The 15,164-nt window shown below is 34.5% G+C and overlaps 1 protein-coding gene across 1 annotated transcript in view; it reads left to right on the top strand.

Annotated features, from left to right (window-relative positions):
- The window catches only part of LOC120352217 (nuclear envelope integral membrane protein 1-like), a 17,306-nt gene extending 2,381 nt beyond the window's left edge, over positions 1–14,925 (top strand). Inside the window, exons 2-8 of the mRNA XM_039431964.1 lie at positions 415–581; positions 3,182–3,397; positions 4,807–4,931; positions 9,795–9,959; positions 11,867–11,998; positions 13,656–13,820; positions 14,760–14,925. Coding sequence (XP_039287898.1) covers positions 415–581; positions 3,182–3,397; positions 4,807–4,931; positions 9,795–9,959; positions 11,867–11,998; positions 13,656–13,820; positions 14,760–14,925 — 1,136 coding nt within the window. The remainder of the gene's footprint in view (positions 1–414; positions 582–3,181; positions 3,398–4,806; positions 4,932–9,794; positions 9,960–11,866; positions 11,999–13,655; positions 13,821–14,759) is intronic.
- The last annotated feature ends 239 nt before the right edge of the window (positions 14,926–15,164 follow it).

Below are 15,164 nucleotides of genomic sequence, written 5' to 3'. Positions count from 1 at the left end.
CATAAATATAGTATAAAAATTTAATAATATTTAATATAGCACAGTATAGTATAAATTGGAAATGGGACAGTTTTGGGCATGAGCCTGTTGTGCCTTTCCTCATGTTAAGTATTTGTACACAATGGGATAAATAAATAAATAAAATACATTAAATTCTGCTACGGTAGTCTGTTTATCTGATGAAAACAAGGATGCAATAATTACATTATGATAAATAAAAGGTATATACAGAGATCATTTTCTAAACTATATTTCTTTAGACTCTTGTCCGGCTTCAAAAACTTGATGAATATTGTAATGCCGCTTGTAGGAAGAGTAGCTTTAGACTTGGAAAGTTGCTCACTCTCAGTTCTCTTGGCACTATAGTGTATTCCGTGAAATATTATAATATAATATTGCTCTTTTATTTTTCAGAAGTGGACTACTGGAGAGTTGTACAATTTGTGCTTGGAATCCTGCTATTCGTGTTCGGACCTCGGTTGAGTAAAAATGTTTTCTTTTACTACGTATGCGGCATCACTTTTGGAGTTGGAGCTTCTTTTCTGATTCTGGTTTACTTTATGAGTCGTTTGTTTCCAAAGGTTAGTGAGTTTTTATTATTATTATTATTATTATTATTATTATTATTATTATTATTCAATCATTTCATCACTTACAAAGTGAATAGTTTTTATTGCAACCTAAGTCGGCCATTGGCAAGACTTTGGTACATCTCTATTCTGTCATATTTGAAGAGGATCTAATCATTGATACCGTGCTGAGTACAACCGCCTTTTGAATTCCATATTTTGCACTCTCTGAGACACCAAGGCAACTGAGGTTCGCTGAAACCTTCTGCCTGATCACTCGAACAGTAGAGATAATAATAGGGACAGTTGTAACTTTCCTGCTTCCAGACATCCCTGATCTCAGCAGCCAGAGGGAGATACTTGTATATTTTCTCATTGTAATATTGTTCCAAGTTGTGGCAACATGGTATGCCAACATCAATCAAGATGATCTCCCTGGCTGTCTTGTCCATGAGGATAATGTCTGGCCGGTTGTGCACAACTGTCCTGTCAGTCAGCACTGAGCGATCCCAATACATCTTGTGTGTATCATTCTCAAGTACAGAAAGTGGCTTGTACAGATAGTAAGGCAGTTTTTGATCCACTAGACCAAACTTCAAGGCAAGATCCTGGTGTAGGATCCCAGCAACAGAGTTGTGGCGCCTCAAGTAGTCTGTAGCTGCCATCAACTGACAAGCCGACATAATGTGTTGCAATGTTTCGGGAGCCATACCACATCTTCTACACAAGTCACCATTTATAGGCAGCTTCAATATATGCTTCTTGTAGTTCTTAGTAGCTATTACTTGATCTTGAATAGCCATCATGATGCCTTCTGTCTCTATAAACAGATCACTGTGTCTGAGCCACGCATTTGAGGCACCTTCATCCACCCCAGGCTGTCCCAAAAGTTATTATTATTTAGCGTATGGCAGATACACAACACATCATACAAAGCTCATGAGTTTTCAATTTCTTTGAGATGTTGTGTAGTTTTCGATCAGGAGAGCATAAGTTTGACTGACCGCCATCATTTGCTAGTCCATCTAGCGTTAGTAAATAGTAATTGAATTACATAATTGATTCGATATTAATATATTCCTTCTTAAATAAACATGAATCTTCATTTTGAAACATCATTCTGTTTTCGACGCCTGCAGCTCGGCAATCTTGTGTGTGGATGCTGACTGCCAAACTGCTATTTACTTGATTCCCACACACTTTTAAACAAGTCACAACTCATTTATGGAATTCATTATTTGGAAACTCCACATCAAATAACACTCTTCATAAGGGCCACTCGTATTTATATAAAAATAGTACCCTGTTTTCAACTATATTTTATTTCTCACAACATGTTCGACTATATATGTCTCACTTGAAAATTATATAAATAATTGAAACATGTTTTGAAAAGTAAAATATAGTTGAAAACCGGGTAGTTTGATTTTTATGTAACTATGGTTTTGTGTAGTCAGTCGGCCGTTGGCAATAACTCCCAAGTTCAGAATACTACCTTTGAGTTTTTAATATAATGAGAACTGACACCAAGAAATAACCAGTTCTGCTTATGTTTTGTTTGCCCAAGGAAAAGTTGATAAATCGGGCCTTTATCAGACCAATGAACTTATGGTTTATTTATTTATTAATAAGTAAAATTCATTCTACTAATTCTGTACTGATAGAATTATCTTTTTTTATTGATAAACAATTTCAACTAACCATAAACTGACTGAAATAAATACTTCAATTTCCATGTATTTAATTGATGGAATTATATAAATCTACAGTGTAGGTCATATCTAAATTCACAAAGAGTTCGATTGTTGTTGGCAAGAAACATGTTATTCAACGCAGAAATCATTGTTATTTTAATAAAAGAGAGGATAAGTTGAATAATTTCTCTTTCAGGGGGAGTTTTGACATCCCACAAAACTCATTTTTCATTTGAAGAAATATTAGAAATGTGCATAGGACCTTACTTTTTTGTTCAGCTTGCCAAAATACCCCTCATTTCAATATTAAAATTTTCGACTGACTGTACAGTGCTCGAATAATTTTGGGATTATAATTAAATAAAAATAGAAGAGAATAATTTATTTATGCAAAAATATCAACACTAATATTCAAAGCCATATTAACTGCATGCGTATTCATTGATGAAACTGTAGACGTTTATTTAGCACTTTGTCTCAAAAAACTGTTCTAGCTGAAAAATATGGCTTGTATTGGCAAAGAGATCCTTTCAGATGTTCTGCCTCGCCGTATTACCCAATGTCAATTCCTATATACGCAAGTCAAATGGTGCACCATTACCCATTACACAGGGTAATAATGGACTTCGCCTATATTCAATAGATTTAAAATATTGATGTTCTGCTATTACCCGATTTTTATAAACTCAACGTTTATTGGAGCTCCGCTACTACCATTATTCAATATTGGGCTCCGCTATCAACCAATACACAATATTGGTGTCGGTCCCGGCTGAAGTATGACAGTCGTAAGGCCCATTGACGGCTTCAATTATTTATTCAGAAGGTGGGACCTTCCCGCAAGGGACTCCCCACCAACAAAAGCCATACGAATTTACTTTTTACTTTTTATTCTAATTTAAATAAAATATTTTTCAGAGACCTTTGATGTACGGATTCTTCCTGGGAGGATCAGCCATAACTTTCTACGCTTTCCAGCTGATGATGGATAATGTGCGCACCATCTCGATGCTTTACAAAGAATACGTGATTGGATACTTCTTTACCACCTCACTCATCAGCTTCATCGTTTGCTACAGATTTGGACCCGTCTCTGATCCCAGAAGCATCAACCTCATCAAATGGTGTTTACAGGTCAGCTTCAACTCAATCATCTTCAGCTTCAGTAGTTTCTTATCTAATTTAACATTCATAATCCATGAATGTCATGAATTTTTTTTTCAATATTTTATTCAATATTCGAAATTGGAATTTCAAATTGTCCTTCTTTCCAATTCACTTTTAAACATACCAGTATCACTATGAAATATAGATAAAAGATAGCATTACAAGATATACCTTGATATAGGAAGTTTATGTTTCAAATTACACTGTTAGCTCGAGCCAATAGTCCAAGAAGTTCTTTTTCGTAACGCTGGTAGTATCTCATACAGTGCCTCTTACATTCTCACCTGGCTGAACAGTAATCGGCTTGAACTAACAAATAAGGCTTGAAATTTGGAAAATATATTATGACCCATGCCATGAGATATCTTCTTATGCTATATCTTCTCTCTATACTGGAAAGCTGTCATTGCGATATAAACGGGAGTAGGCTGATGAAATTACAATTAGAGGGGATAAATGTTAATATGTTTCTTCTCTCGTTTATCACTTGATATAAAGATAAATACTTTAAAATCTACTTAATGATTTCCTTGTCCTTTTCCAAGTTATTTATCTTTATTGCTCTTCATGCACTATAACTTTAATAATCGTAGAAGGATCTCAACAATTGATTTTCGTTTCTGAATGTCATAATTTATCGTTTTTCATGTATGCTTCAGCTTTCTTCTCTCACTTTATATTTTTTCTTACATTTTGAGAAAAAATATAGTTTTGCAAATATATCGCATGAACCAAATTGAAAATAATTCTTTAATGGCCTTGATATGACGATTGTGAATTTCAACTCTTGAAATAGATGCAAAATTCTCACTAACATCTAGCAACGCCAGTCAGTAAATGTGCCAGACAATTATTAATCTTCAGACATAATATTCATACCGGTAACAAAAATATACCAAAGTTGCTTTCACCCATTTAAAACTCCAGTTCTAAAAATACCAATTTTTTTCTCATTCCGTTCTTCGTGATAGTTACAAAATACTGATTTATTGATTCCTGGAAATGCTAAATTCATTGTCATGAGCGAGTTATAATTATTACATTTCAACTCAAGAAAACTCTTTTATCTGGATGGCTTCATTCCGTATCTTTCTGGCATTGTGGGATAGGAATGATGCTTTACTTAGCTTGTCCAAAAATTTCTTATATGTTTCATACAATAATTTCCATGCAACCTACCTGCTAAGTATGTGTTGAAGATTGAATCGTACTTAATCTTCATCATTAAATAAAGATGCTTTGGATTGGTTACTTTACATTTAACTAACCAACAAAACTAATAAGATTATATCTCAAGAGAGAGATATGAACTGTCTTTCTCCTAGAATTAAATGTATTTTTGATTTTTTTATATTTTGATGTATTTTTCATTCTAGGGCGCTGCTCTGGTATCAATATTTATGTGCAGCTACTTCCAGGAAGCAGTACTTGGAGTTGACCTTCTTCTTTTGGTGACTTACAATATTCCCAAGTCGTGGTTTATCTCAATCATAACTCTCATGTAGGTCACAAATGAAGCTTAAGTGCACGCTCTCTGGAATGCTCTGCTCTGCTCTCCATATCTTCTGCATGCTTTCTTGTCTATTTGAACGTTTGAGACACATCTGAATAATAATTTTCAATTTTAATTCTGATGTAACAAGGTATTTTCACCATAAATGTTTAAACATGAGTTCGACTGTACATACTGGTCTTTATTTTTTATTACATTGAAGTCCTCGCGAAATTAGCTTTACTTCTTTGGACCAAACTAAAATACTTCTGTCTTCTCCTAATGCGTTTATGATTTAATGATTTGAGTTATTATTATGATGTAACATATCACTTCCACCATAAAATTTTCATCGTTAGTTCTATTGTACGTATACTAGTTTTATATTTCTTTTGAATTGAATTCTGAGAGAAAAATATAGGCTAACTTTCATTTCTTTGGACCAAACTAAAATATTTAGGTTTTGTGCTAATAAGATGAGTTTATACTGTGTTAGATTATTAAAATTTCACTTTTTTAAGGATATTGTTTACATTTATAACCTTTTTCGTTTTACCTCCAAATCATACCTTTAATTAATGAAACGAAACTACTGCTCGTAAAATATGTCCTCTCTAAATCATTGATCACATACACAAACCAACGATTTTGTTTTTCTTTTCTCAATAAGCTCTATCCTATAAATATTTGAGAACATCCAGCTCAATAATTTCCATCTTTGGTAAACATGTCTCATGATCAGTATTTCTCGAGTTTGCTCATATTTTTTTAAGGATTGAACCGATTGAAAAAATCGATTCAAAACTCAAGGGTCGGCATTCGGTCTGAAGTCCCTGAATAATTGAATTGAATTGACTCTTATTAATTGAATTGAACGTTTCTTCAAATCTTGTGGTGATATTATTTATGTACGCTTCTCATGACATACCGTATCTATTTCTAAAATAGTCTCTCTTTTCCGGCTAGTCACTTTTGGTAGAAATATCTCATTTCATTAATCTTCATCAAATCACGTTATTTTTGCATCCCAAATTCTGATTTCTTTCGCACGCTTAAATTTTATCAACTTTATCCAACAATTCTTTGTCATTTTCAAACGCACGAAAGAAAAAGAAGCTACTTTGAAACTCTTTCCAAATTTAGTGAATACTTGTTGAAGTATAAAATTACAAACTTGTACTGATTTCACATGTATCGTGTCATTTTTAAATATCAATATATATATAGCCTATACGACAAAAATAGACCAGTTTTTTAATATATGTATGAAAAATAGAGATGTGTAACATTAATCATCAATTGGTATGGCGAATATAGTCTTCTTACAATATCTAAGTTATTCCCTTAGTAGTATCAATTAGGAGATTTATATTGTTGAGTTACATTTAATCAACACTATTTAGTGTTGATACTTGATAATGTCTCCTGCTGATTTCAAGCAGATACCATTCTGTAAGAGAAAACAATCCAGTGACTTACCGATTGAGAAGTATTTTCATGCAGTAAGTAAATATTTTTATATTGACTGGAGTGATTTTCATAGATTGCTCTTATAACAATTTACAAGCATATAACATTGTCTATACAGTATTATTATTATTGTATAAAATATTACTTTATGAGTAGCAAGTAGTAAGTACTTGACTATGTCCATGTATATCTTTGTAAATATTGCTTGTTGGTGAAATTATTCATTCTATTGAGGCGCTCCATATCATCACTCAGAAATATTTTAATAAATTGAATTTATAGAGCCTTAAAAAAATAACAAATATCACAATCAAGCTTCTGTAACTTTACCAGCATTGCACTCATAATTTTTGCATCATATTTGGAAACAGATCCTTGCCAGTAATGTATTAATTCACCCATTATGTATTATTGCATTTTTGACAGTTATAATAAATTATTAAAAATAGTTGAAATTGTGTCTAGAAACAAGCCAAGCGGCTTGTGAAGCCATTTTGTCCAGTCTGTAGAGAGCAGAGGTAGAGACTAGTTAAGCCCTCTTGCACACTTGTCACGCAACTTTCCGATCCATGTCCGTGTCCATGTTTACTCATGTCCGACATTTCTGTGAGACAGAAATGATCCATGTCTACTCATGTCCGACATTTCTGTGAGACAGACTGACAAAATATATTTATTTCAAAAAAATGCAATTTACAAAGTAAAAATTTTATGTACTCATTTTCAATATAAAACAACAACAAAGAATAAAAACAACCTCATGAATACCACTAAGCCAAATAAATCTTTAGAAAATGGTCTGCATGGGCAAAAAGTGCCTGTGCGCAAACCAGAGTTGCATATTACAAGTTTCACAGAGAGAAAGGAAACACTAATTTTGATGCATTCAAAATCTTATTAAATATTATTATTGCATACAGTGAATTATTGAATAGTTCAAAAAAGGATTAATTAGTGTAAAGGTGCATACAGATTTCAAGAACAGTAGACAGGTTGTCACCACTAGCGAATTTATCGATCAAGGTGAGGTGTAGGGGTTGTGGTAGGGCAAATCACATGACGGACATGTGTGGCATGCTACATTCAAGGCCGTTGACATTTGTGATCGGATCGGAACGCTGCATGACTGATGTGTCCCCTGCTTAATTCTACATTTTTGTATACCAGCCAATGTTTTCCATAGAGTGCACAGTACCGTACTAAGTATTGAAATTGAATAGAATTTTTAGAATTGTATTAGATGAAAACAGTGCACTGAAACTGTGTCAGCCACATTGAAACTACGCAAAATTGATGAAATCTATTAACGTTACAGTAAAATATAAATGCGTTCAAACTCTTGTATAGCGCTACAGCCCATGATGAGCCTTGGCCTCCGCAACTATCAACCTCCACGCATCTCAATCGTTCACTATGCCTCTCCATCCCCTCACTCCTAACATCATTCAGCCATCTTTTCCTGAGCGTCCCTCTGTGTCTCCTATTGTGAAACCTTTCCCGCATCACAATTTTAGGGATTCTGCCCGCAGTCATCCTTTCCACATGACCCAACCACCTGATTCTTTGAATGCGTTCAAACAAATTATTTTTAATTTTATTAGTTTTCCTTTACAAGCTATAGCTGTTGACGTTTACTAATCTATATCTCAGTTTTTATTGATCCGGCTGGATAGTAAATTTTCTGATTCGGCTCACAACTGGTGTGATAGGCAATGAATATCACAGTTCAATTATCCATACCATTTTTAATCTTATTCCAAATCGCCACCAGTCAATATCAGTTCAATTATTCATACCATTTTTAATCTCATTTCAAATCGCCACCAGTCAATATCAGTTCAATTATTCATACCATTTTTGATTTAGTTTTATTTCAAATCGTCACCTACATCACTAGGATGAGAGGCACGTCATCAACAGATAGGCTACCTGAGATTTGCATTTTACCTGTTGTTTTGTCATCCATTCAATGTTTGGAATTACAACTTTATTCTTGACATTTTAGTCATAACAACCTTATCCGTCGAGAGATCGCTCGTACAGGGGTAGCCAAGAAGCAATCGGTAGAGCACAATCATATATTTGGATAATTAAAACACAATAAATACAAAGCCGACCAAATAATGACCTCTATTAATTGCAGTTGGGGTATTCTTGTAGCCTGGACTAAAAAATGTGTTTTATATCTCACAGCTAGTCGGACGGTATTGAGCAATCTTGTTCAAACTTCGTTGGTTGAAACACTGGAATACGTATAATCCTCTATTAATAATTCAGTCTGATTAATGTTAGAGTTATTACACTCAAAATTAGGATATCCCACACCTCATGTATCAACTAGTTACTAGTAAATTCGTTCAATTTGAATGTGTATTTTTAATGAGTAGGTGTTTCCAATTGCATTTACAACGTTTTAAGACATATATTGTTCGTTTTTAAACTATTTTTGACGACACTACAGTTTAATGTTTTGAACACATGAGAACTAGTTTATTCAAAAAATAGACTGTAGTGTCGTCAAAAATTGTTTTAAAATTATTAACTAGCAGTTCGTCATGGAAAGTGAAATAGATGAGTACAGATATTGTGTTTTGGAATGATTTAGGGCCAAATGCTAACACTACGTTTAACACCGAACCACGTTCACTTGTAGATATGGTTGCATTTATTATAATGTGTTTCATACGGGGTTTAACGAACAGCTGTCATTTCTCCGTTTAAACCAAGTATCTGCATATGGGCCTAAGGCTAGGGCCACACGAGCGCACATAGTGCGTCTGTTGCAACTTACTTTTTGCGGCGGTCGCCAATGACACCACACGAGCGTTGAGTGTGGTGCGTCAACGTCAGTTGGCTTTACGTAATGGAAACAGACGAAGCAATAACTTTTGCATGTCTCGACGTGCGTTGTAGCATGTCTGCGCTGTTCAAAAATCACCGTCCATTACGACTTCCGTTACTTGGTAGGCACGTACCTCGTGTGTTGTCACCAATTCACTTCTATGTATTTCTTCAACGGACGTCAAAAAGTAAGTTGCAACGGACGCACTTTGTGCGCTCGTGTGGCCCTAGCCTTAGTAGAACAGTATTTCGTGTACTTAATTTCTGAAGAACTAACATCAGGTTTGAGGATTGAAATTATTCATTTTTATCTGAACTCCATCTTTGACAAGTCCATATACCCCTTTGAGAGGAGGTCAGTGGCTGCTAAATTATCTATCTATCTATACAACATACTATATTATGCACATCTTTGGTTTCTGTCGGTTGGACTCTGTTGATAGTTGTTTCTCTTACTGAAATATTGTTATTATTTCATGATGTATGTACTTCAAGTAAATCCATTTTATAAAAGCAGAGTATACATAAATAAACGTATTAGGTTTTACATGTATATTTCAGGAAACGATTTCGACCAACACCGAAGAGAAAGCTTTTGAGTGAAGATGAATACCACGAGCAAGGGGCACGAGAAACGGCCAGAGCTTTGGATGAATTACGCGGCTATTGTTCCAGTCCAGACTGTGACCAGTGGCGAGTTATGACCCGGCTCAAGAATCCCATAAGGTACAGTATGTCAGCAAGGTTGTTAACATGTTATTAGTCTTGGCGCAAATGTCATTCCGTGGTCATTTTTGGGTAACAGCTGTGGGAGATGTTTCATTTTCTTCTTTAGGTCTAGCATAATAAGGATCGTGATGATGATAAGTCGAAATCACAGGCAAACACCTCGAAAACAAGATGGCCGCCAAAATGTTCAGGGTTTTGCTATATCGCTTGTATTTCAATAACCGTTCAAGATATTCAACCGTTTTTTGATTGAAATATTTCAAAATTTCTTCCTCTACAATATTAGTTCAATTATTCATACAATTTTTAATCTCATTTCAAATCGCCACCAGTCAATATCAGTTCATACCATTGATACCATTTTTGATTTAGTTTTATTTCAAATCGTCACCTACATCACTAGGATGAGAGGCACGTCATCAACAGATCGGCTACCTGAAATTCACATTTTATCTGCTATTTTGTCATCCATTCAATGCTAAACATTGCAAGTATTCTTAACCTTTTAGTCATAACAACCTTATCCGTCGAGAGATCGCTCGTACAGGGGTAGCCAAGAAGCAATCGGTAGAGCACAATCATATATTTGGATAATTAAAACACAAAAAATACAAAGCCGGCCAAATAATGACCTCTATTAATTGCAGTTGGGGTATTGTAGCCTGGCCTAAAAAATGTGTATTATATCTTACAGATTCTTTGACGATATTAAGCAATCTTGTTCAAAGTTCGTTGTTTAAAACACTGGAATACGTATAATCCTCTATCAAGAAGTCAGTCTAATATACTTGAACAATGCACTCAAAATAAGGATATCCCACATCTCATGTATCAACTAGTTAATAGTTTATTCGTTCAATTTGAATGTGTATTTTTAATGAGTAGGTGTTTCCAATTGCATTTACAACGTTTTAAGACAGATATTGTTCGTTTTTGAACTATTTTGACGACACTACAGTTTAATGTTTTAACACATGAGAACTAGTTTATTCAAAAAATAGACTGTAGTGTCGTCAAAAATTGTTTTAAAATTATTAACTAGCAGTTCGTCATGGAAAGTGAAATAGATGAGTACAGATATTGTTTTGGAATGATTTAGGGCCAAATGCTAACACTACGTTTAACACCGAACACGTTCACTTGTAGATATGGTTGCATTTATTATAATGTGTTTCATACGGGGTTTAAACGAACAGCTGTCATTTCTCCGTTTAAACCAAGTATCTGCATACGGCCTAAGGCTAGGGCCACACGAGCGCACATGTGCGTACGTTGCAACTTACTTTTTGCGGCAGTCGCCAATGACACCACACGAGCTTGAGTGTGGTGCGTCAACGTCAGTTGGCTTTACGTAATGGAAACAGACGAAGCAATAACTTTTGCATGTCTCGACGTGCGTTGTAGCATGTCTGCGCTGTTCAAAAATCACCGTCCATTACGACTTCCGTTACTTGGTAGGCACGTACCTCGTGTGTTGTCACCAATTCACTTCTATGTATTTCTTCAACGGACGTCAAAAAGTAAGTTGCAACGGACGCACTTTGTGCGCTCGTGTGGCCCTAGCCTTAGTAGAACAGTATTTCGTGTACTTAATTTCTGAAGAACTAACATCAGGTTTGAGGATTGAAATTATTCATTTTTATCAAGTAAATATCCGAACTCCATCTTTGACAAGTCCATATACCCCTTTGAGAGGAGGTCAGTGGCTGCTAAATTATCTATCTATCTATACAACATACTATATTATGCACATCTTTGGTTTCTGTCGGTTGGACTCTGTTGATAGTTGTTTCTCTTACTGAAATATTGTTATTATTTCATGATGTATGTACTTCAAGTAAATCCATTTTATAAAAGCAGAGTATACATAAATAAACGTATTAGGTTTTACATGTATATTTCAGGAAACGATTTCGACCAACACCGAAGAGAAAGCTTTTGAGTGAAGATGAATACCACGAGCAAGGGGCACGAGAAACGGCCAGAGCTTTGGATGAATTACGCGGCTATTGTTCCAGTCCAGACTGTGACCAGTGGCGAGTTATCATTCGGCTCAAGAATCCATAAGGTACAGTATGTCAGCAAGGTTGTTAACATGTTATTAGTCTTGGCGCAAATGTCATTCCGTGGTCATTTTGGGTAACAGCTGTGGGAGATGTTTCATTTTCTTCTTTAGGTCTAGCATAATAAGGATCGTGATGATGATAAGTCGAAATCACAGGCAAACACCTCGAAAACAAGATGGCCGCCAAAATGTTCAGGGTTTTGCTATATCGCTTGTATTTCAATAACCGTTCAAGATATTCAACCGTTTTTTGATTGAAATATTTCAAAATTTCTTCCTCTACAATTTTTGTTCTTTAAAATTTCACTCTAGAACGCATACATTATTAGTTATAACCTTCAAAAACCCAAAAAAACGTTGAAGCAAAACCCTAAAAATTTTGGCGGCCATCTTGTTTTTGAGGTGTTTTCCTGGGATTTTGACTAATCATCATCACGATCCTTATTATACTAGAGCTAATGAAGAAATTGAGACATCTCCCACGGCTGTTACCCAAAAATGACCATGGAGTGCCTTTTTCATTTCATGACATTTGCGCCAAGACTAATATGTCTTATCTAAGAATAATTATTCTTATTGATTCATTTTCACTAATATTTTTATATTTATTTCCACACTGAAGTAAATAACATTGGTAGATGGCAATCATAGTGCTATTTTCTCCCGAATTTAGGTAATGACAGCATCAAAAATAAAGTTGGTATTTCCCGAACAATTTCTATACAATTATTATCTTGATTAAATGTTAAAAAATTTCAATAATCCAATTTCTGTGTATAATTCTGATAGAGAAATCAAAGTAAATTGAATTCTTTTGCAAATTATTTTTCCTCCACCTACTGTCTAAAGTACTTACTTTACTCCCTGAAACATAATACTAAAGTGTCACTTTTTCGCTCTAGGTAGTAAAAAACAAAAAAACTCCCTAGGGAGTAAAAGTGACTCCATTTAAATAACATGGGAAGCATCTCTATTTAAAAAACTTACATGGTAATAGGTTAGAAGGTCTAAGCTCAGATGAGAAAGCGTAATAGAGGTGTCTGTCATTGAGCCAACTGAATTCAATACCACAACCAGAAATTTGATCAACTCATGAAATATATGTTTGTATGATATTATATTCTTAATATTGGTAGACGATAAAAATTTATACAATTTTTAAAATATTTTATTCTATTCAAAATACCAGCCAACAAATATTTTTGATCTGCATTCTGCAATTCACTTCTATGTATTTCTTCAACGGACGTCAAAAAGTAAGTTGCAACGGACGCACTTTGTGCGCTCGTGTGGCCCTAGCCTTAGTAGAACAGTATTTCGTGTACTTAATTTCTAAAGAACTAACATCAGGTTTGAGGATGAAATTATTCATTTTTATCTGAACTCCATCTTTGACAAGTCCATATACCCCTTTGAGAGGAGGTCAGTGGCTGCTAAATTATCTATCTATCTATACAACATACTATATTATGCACATCTTTGGTTTCTGTCGGTTGGACTCTGTTGATAGTTGTTTCTCTTACTGAAATATTGTTATTATTTCATGATGTATGTACTTCAAGTAAATCCATTTTATAAAAGCAGAGTATACATAAATAAACGTATTAGGTTTTACATGTATATTTCAGGAAACGATTTCGACCAACACCGAAGAGAAAGCTGTTGAGTGAAGATGAATACCACGAGCAAGGGGCACGAGAAACGGCCAGAGCTTTGGATGAATTACGCGGCTACTGTTCCAGTCCAGACTGTGACCAGTGGCGAGTTATGACCCGGCTCAAGAATCCCATAAGGTACAGTATGTCAGCAAGGTTGTTAACATGTTATTAGTCCGGGCGCAAATGTCATTCCGTGGTCATTTTTGGGTAACAGCCGTGGGAGATGTTTCATTTTCTTCTTTAGGTCTAGCATAATGGATCGTGATGATGATAAGTCGAAATCACAGGCAAACACCTCGAAAACAAGATGGCCGCCAAAATGTTCAGGGTTTTGCTATATCGCTTGTATTTCAATAACCGTTCAAGATATTCAACCGTTTTTTGATTGAATATTTCAAAATTTCTTCCTCTACAATTTTTGTTCTTTAAAATTTCACTCTAGAACACATACATTATTAGTTATAACCTTCAAAAACCCAAAAAAACGTTGAAGCAAAACCCTAAAAATTTTGGCGGCCATCTTGTTTTTGAGGTGTTTTCCTGGGATTTTGACTAATCATCATCACGATCCTTATTATACTAGAGCTAATGAAGAATTGAGACAACTCCCACGGCTGTTACCCAAAAATGACCATGGAGTGCCTTTTTCATTTCATGACATTTGCGCCAAGACTATATGTCTTGTCTAAGAATAATTATTCTTATTGATTCATTTTCACTAATATTTTTATATTTATTTCCACACTGAAGTAAATAACATTGGTAGATGGCAATCATAGTGCTATTTTCTCCCGAATTTAGGTAATGACAGCATCAAAAATAAAGTTGGTATTTCCCGAACAATTTCTATACATTATTATCTTGATTAAATGTTAAAAAATTTCAATAATCCAATTTCTGTGTATAATTCTGTTAGAGAAATCAAAGTAAATTGAATTCTTTTGCAAATTATTTTATACCAATGGACTAGAATCACAATTACAAAGTAAGAAAAGAATCCTTGGTTTCTAGTTTTTTAAGATCACAAATCAGAATATTTTCGATCATTTCAATTAGAATATTGAATTGTTCCAGGTTGCGAAATTCGTGCAAGGGTCGTCGCATTTGGATGATGATGAAGTTTTGGCGTACGATGTCGATTCAACAAGAAATGGCATTGCATCTCCTCAAGATTATTTCACTGACGATTCGATTGACGGAACGTCACTTCTTTCAAGTGCTGTTGGCAAGTTTTTGCTAAATAAAGCTTCACTTTCAAACTTTTTTCTCAAACTTTTGTAATAAAAATTGTGTAAATATGTAATAAAAAAATACAAATTACATTTTTTTATGTGAACTCTAATTGATAGTTGTAACTCGTATTTTGCTGTTGATTTAGCGGTGCGCTTGTTTTATGAATTGGTTGATTAAGCTCAAGAAGTTTTGACTGGGTGACGATGTGGTTGTATGTTTAATCAAATTACTGAAATTTGAATTTAG

This window comes from Nilaparvata lugens, chromosome 7 (assembly GCF_014356525.2).
Source record: "Nilaparvata lugens isolate BPH chromosome 7, ASM1435652v1, whole genome shotgun sequence".
Classification (NCBI taxonomy): Eukaryota; Metazoa; Arthropoda; class Insecta; order Hemiptera; family Delphacidae; genus Nilaparvata; species Nilaparvata lugens.
Note: the sequence above shows the minus strand (reverse complement) of the source record. Positions and strands in the feature narration are given on the sequence as shown.